General features: G+C 44.1%; 1 protein-coding gene across 1 annotated transcript; it reads left to right on the top strand.

The window, feature by feature from the left end:
• Positions 1-449: 449 nt before the first annotated feature.
• LOC116243584 (histamine H3 receptor-like) lies at positions 450-4,733 on the top strand. The gene is made up of 3 exons (XM_090149613.1): positions 450-705; positions 778-944; positions 2,976-4,733. The coding sequence occupies exons 1-3, from the start codon at positions 450-452 to the stop codon at positions 3,855-3,857; spliced, it is 1,305 nt and encodes a 434-aa protein (XP_090005739.1). The 3' UTR covers positions 3,858-4,733.
• The last annotated feature ends 914 nt before the right edge of the window (positions 4,734-5,647 follow it).

The raw sequence follows: 5,647 nt of genomic DNA, 5'->3' as shown, positions 1-5,647 counted from the left end.
CAGCAGGCCGGGCGCTCGGAGGCGGCGCCTCAGGCACACGACGGACAGCCGTTCAGAGCTGCGCTGCTCGCCTTACCTGACATCGCACCCACCGTCTTCTCTTCACAAAGAGAAAAGAGCGCTCGCTCCTAAAACTTATTTCAGACGGCAGGTTTATACAAATCCTCCGCCACTCACGTGGAAGAGTTTACCAGCGGCTGATTTCAGCGGAGGTTACGGCGGGGACCCCGGGGGAGAGCCGTAGGCGCGCGGCAGGGCGCGAGCGATCGAACGCGAGGCGCGGCCAGCGCTGCGCAGCCCCCAGCGGCCGTCGGCGGACCGCTTTCGCTCCACGCACGGCGTCCCTTCGGGGCGAGCCTCCCGCCCGGCCCCTCCCTCCGCCCGCCTGGGCGGGGCCAGGAGCAGCGCGGGGCGCGCGGCAAAGGCGGGCCGGCAGCGCGGGGCGAGCCATGGGGCAGGGCTCGGCGCGGCTCAGCCGCTCCGGCGTTCCGCGGGCGGCCGGCGGCGTCTGCGCGGCGGACGGGCAGCGCGCGGGGTCCTTCTCCGGCGCCCCCGCGGCGCTGCTGGCGGCGCTCATGGGGCTGCTGGTGCTGGTCACGGTGCTGGGCAACGCTCTCGTCATCCTGGCGTTCGTGGTGGACCGGCGCCTCCGCACCCAGGGCGACTTCTTCTTTCTCAACTTGGCCGTCGCCGACCTCCTGGTGGGTGAGTGCCGGGGCGGCGGAGGGCCGGGGGAGCGCGGGGCGCCGCGCGAGTCACCACCGGCTGTGTCCGCAGGCGGCTTCTGCATCCCGCTCTACATCCCCTACGTGCTGACGGGCGAGTGGAGGCTCGGCCGGGGCTTGTGCAAGCTGTGGCTGGTGGTGGACTACCTGGTGTGCACCGCCTCCGTCTTCAACATCGTCCTTATCAGCTTCGACAGGTTCATCTCCGTCACCAAGGCGGTAAGGGCTGCGCTCCAGGGCACGAACGGCGAAAGCCGGGGTTAGCAGAGAGAAGCCCAGCACAGAGCAGCTGCAGGCAGGGCTTGCTTGGGTGATCCTCGCGCTCCTCAGACACCACAGGAGATGGGAGCAGCCTCGATACACCCGCTCTGTTCTGGAAGTAGGTTTAGGAATAATTGGCTTTGGCAGAAAGTTCTTTCTGACTTTTATGCTGCTTTAGAAACTGGCACAGGCAGTACGTGCTGCTGTTGAAGCTAGAAGAGCAGTTTTCTCATTTCTTCTGCAGTCACACCTTAGAAGAGCTTAAAAAAAATCATTACCCGGGTGCAACAGAGCATTCCCTCAGAACACAGCAACGCACCTACTGACAGCCTCCTGTAAAGGCAGAGCTCTGCAACAGGTACTAAGCCCTTCCATGGTGCCCAAACTACACATTATATCTGCCACTAGGTCTCATTCTCCTACAAGCAGTTTGTGGCTATTCTTCAGCACCATTTCACTGGTATTTTGTTAAAACATCAATTTAGCTTCATTGTAAGCATTCATCAATGTAAATCACACAACCATTAACTATTCAGTAAATAGTTAAAAGAAACAACAGCACTTAAACAGTTTATACGTAGCTTAGTATTTCACCAACTATTTTTTCCAACAGGGAGAAATGAACAGATTAATTCTCAAATAGTCAACACAACATTCCTTTATTTTCTAAGTTCTGTATTAGCCATGAATTTTACTTTTAGAAACCACACTCGTGACTATACACATAATATAAATATATAGACTGGATGGTTTCAGAAACAAACTGTTTATAATAAATGATAGAGTTCAGCCTCTTTGAAACGTTTCAAGTAAATCGCCCATATAAAAATCCCTCCCGAAGCAAAGAGTACAGAATCTGCCCACTGGTGTAGAGCAACATGAGAACACATGAATGAGTTCTAAATTATTCTCTCAGTGAAAGTTTCAAACTTCCTACAGAAGCTGCTGATGATTTCAGGAGCAGTCTTGAAAAGGATTGCAAAAATCAGACCCAATTCAGACAAACTCAGAGTTCCTCAGCTGTACTGCCATACTAACCAAAACAGCGTAAGCCCTGGAGACCAAAATCCACAGACTGGGACAATGGGCAGGAATTCAATGAGATTTCAAGGCTGAGGACTTTGCATTCCAAAATATTGTGTCAAAAGTCCCTGGGATTAGCCACTGTAGAGATGGGAAGATGGAATTCCAATTCATTACATGAACATTGCCTGGTACACCAGGAAATCAGAATATGAAAACTTAAATGATCTTGAGGTTCTACTCTATACTACTGCTGTTGTGGTTTACTGACTTAGTGACATACAACTTTTGTGGCATCCTAGATTCCCTGTTTTCTAAATAAGGAAAATTATTCATCCTGCAAAGCATTTTGCAGACCACAATAGTCTTATCAATCTCACTTGCAGGTAACAGTTCTGTAAGTAATTTGTGACAAAATGAAAAGAAGGGTATAAAACAAGAGCTCTTCACCATTTCTTCTTGTGAGCAACTTCTGCATTAAGAAAGAAAAGCTGTCTATACAAAGCATTGAGGATCTGCATTCACAACAGTGCAAGCTCTATTCATTTATTAAAAGTTTTAGATCGTTTAATATAGAACACATCGATGAATTTCAAAGAGCTGTCTTTGATAGCTTTGATAAGCTGTAAACTTGTGTCATAGCTTATGGAAAAGAATACATAAGCAACTAGTAACAGCTAATTCTAGAAACTGCAATGGGTATGTACTTAAGAAAAGCCTATTTTCTAGTTTGTAAGGTCTGATGCACGTTCTCAGAACATATCCGTCACCATGACAGTATTTCTGAAATACCCATTCAATACCATACAAACATCTTTTCCGTGGTTTTGGTGAGCCTGTAATAACCCCTACCCCCAAACCAATATTTATTATCATCGACCTTCAAAAGGTAAGAGGTCCACGTTCCAAAGTGCCCATGGAACCACTTGAGATGCCATTAATATACTTAACTTCTTTCTTTCTCAGGTGAGTTACAGAGCACAGAAAGGGAAGACCAGAAACGCAATACTGAAGATGATCACTGTATGGATCGCTGCTTTTCTTCTCTATGGTCCAGCCATTCTCAGCTGGGAGTACATTGCCCAGAAGAGCATCCTTCCAGAAGGAGAATGTCATGCAGAATTCTTCTACAACTGGTATTTCCTAATGATTGCTTCTACCATTGAATTCTTTACACCCTTCATCACTGTTACATACTTCAACTTAAGCATTTACCTCAATATCAGGAAACGCATATCCCTTAGAAATGAAAACTTATCTCCTGGCCAAGAGGACTGTGAAATGAGTTTCCGAGAGAAAAAAAGACAACACACCATATTTTTTGTAAAACCTGCTAACAGACAAAAACACAAGACAACAAAAGCAAGCAGCCTTTCTCCCCTGCAGAAGGCTTCAAGGCTCAGCCTATGTAAATTTGACAGTCAGTCATTAAATCTGAATGTCAATCAAGACCTTACACCACTTCAGATGAATGTAGAGACCAACCCTCATAGGAACAGTTTCTATAAAACTACAGAAGATGCAGGCGACACCACCACGAGAGCAGACACTGCTATGACAAACAGATTTAGACTTACTCGAGATAAAAGAGTAGCAAAGTCTTTAGCAATTATTGTCAGTGTGTTTGGTTTGTGCTGGGCACCTTATACACTTTTAATGATCATCAGAGCAGCTTGCCATGGGCAGTGTGTGTTACATTCACTTTATGAGACTTCATTTTGGCTTCTGTGGGTAAATTCAGCCATTAATCCTATTCTCTATCCACTATGCCACATGAGCTTCAGGAAAGCCTTTATCAAACTCCTGTGCCCAGGAAAAGTTAAAATTCATCCTCATATTTTTACGTAAAATAACCTGTGAAATTTGTCAGTAGGTACACCTTGCTTTCAGTGGGAACACAAACTGACCAATACTCATCTGTAAATAGTAAATGCACTGTGCACTGAATATTTAAGGGAACACTGATGAGTAATATTCAGGAATCTTTACAATACAGTCATCTGCGTAACTGAAGAAATAGCTATCAGTGAAAACAAAGGTAATTTCTCAAATTTGTTTGGGGATTGCCTACAGTATATTTTCTGGTGATGATGCACTAGCACTGAAGAGACAAAAAGGGAATACAAATTTCATATCCAACAACTGGGGAACATCTCACTATTAATATGTCTAAGTGATACTAGTAAGAAATTTAATTGTTAGTTTGGATTTGTTATATTTTACCCCCAGCCACTCTGTAAGGACTTCAGGTCTTAGCTGCTAAGCATTTTGGGGAGGAAATCCCCAATCCCTAACCAACTAATGGTACCCAGGAAAAGCCTGGAACAAGAGGTACCAGAACAGTTAGGGTACCAGAAAAGCTGAACAACTATACCAATAAAGGAACACTGACTTAGCTAGAAAAGGCGATTTGTTTCCACCTTCATTAGCATCTTCTACAGTTTTACAGACACTTAATTCTGAGAACAATTCATAGCTATTGAACATCCACAGTCACCCAGTGCCACAGCCAAAAAGCATCTTAGCACAGCTGATCTTAAAGTTCACAAATTATGAAGTTCATTTTGTAAAGTGTCAATAAAAGTAATTACGAACTGTGAAAGAGTTACAACTGTCATCTTAACCAGGAGCACAAGGAAATAAGCACTGGTTTGCAACATTAGAATAACTGCAGCTGAAGCCACAAAACTATTATTAAGTAATTCCTGAGTTACAAGTACAAGTTACCTTAAGAATTAAACATACTTTCACAAATATTCTAGAATAAGAGGGCATATTCCAACCATATGAATGTAACTATATGAACATAATAATCACATTTTACTATGAATGCTTCATAACAAAGAATCTGCTTTAACTTTTTTCTTAAACAAGGGACAGCATCAACAGATACTGAGTAATGGTATTCAAAAGATTTTTTGTTTTGTTCTGTTTTGTTTTGTTTTTTTTTTTTTTTGTTTTGTTTTTTACTTACACAACGCAAATGATGCCATGAGATTCCCTCTATTCCTCCTCCACCTCCAAACCAGCAGAGCAACAACCTAATTCTTATCTTCTCTGTAATTCTCAGGTTTCCTAGGATTATATTCGTCATTTTCAAAAACAAGCAGTGACACTAAATTATTAGACAACCCAGCAAAGTCTGACTTCCTCATCCAATAAAGCCTATGCCATTTGAATAGCAGTGACCAACTCAAGGAGCGAGGAAGTTTAGTCGGTAGCTTTAGAATGCTGCAGTCAGTTAAGGTAAAGAAACAAGGTTTCAAAGTTTTTAGCAAATGGTATTAATCTACAACTAGATCAGTCTTCACATAACCATTGGAAATTGCTCTACCACTCAAATTTCTACAGCTTCATCATTTAATTGCCACGTATCTGTTTAGCACAGACCTAGACTCTAGTAGGATTCTCCACCACTCTCAAGTCTGAAAAGCACTCCGAAGTGTTAACAGGCACCTTTCAGCAGAAATTGATTTTGGATGACAGTTTTCTACATCAGGACAGCTAGCACCCTCCTTAGTTGGTCCAGGTTAACCATGCCTTTGTTTTTTTGTCCCTTCAAAGCAGAAGTCCCTTTGCTTTTATCAGAAGGTAGTACTAGGTTCAAACAGTGGGCTCTGAACAGACAAAACAACAGG

The sequence above is a fragment of the Phasianus colchicus genome, chromosome 13, assembly GCF_987193195.1.
Source record: "Phasianus colchicus chromosome 13, bPhaCol1.hap1.1, whole genome shotgun sequence".
Lineage (NCBI taxonomy): Eukaryota > Metazoa > Chordata > Aves > Galliformes > Phasianidae > Phasianus > Phasianus colchicus.
The sequence above is the reverse complement of the archived record's forward strand: the minus strand, read 5'-3'. Positions and strand labels throughout refer to the sequence as shown.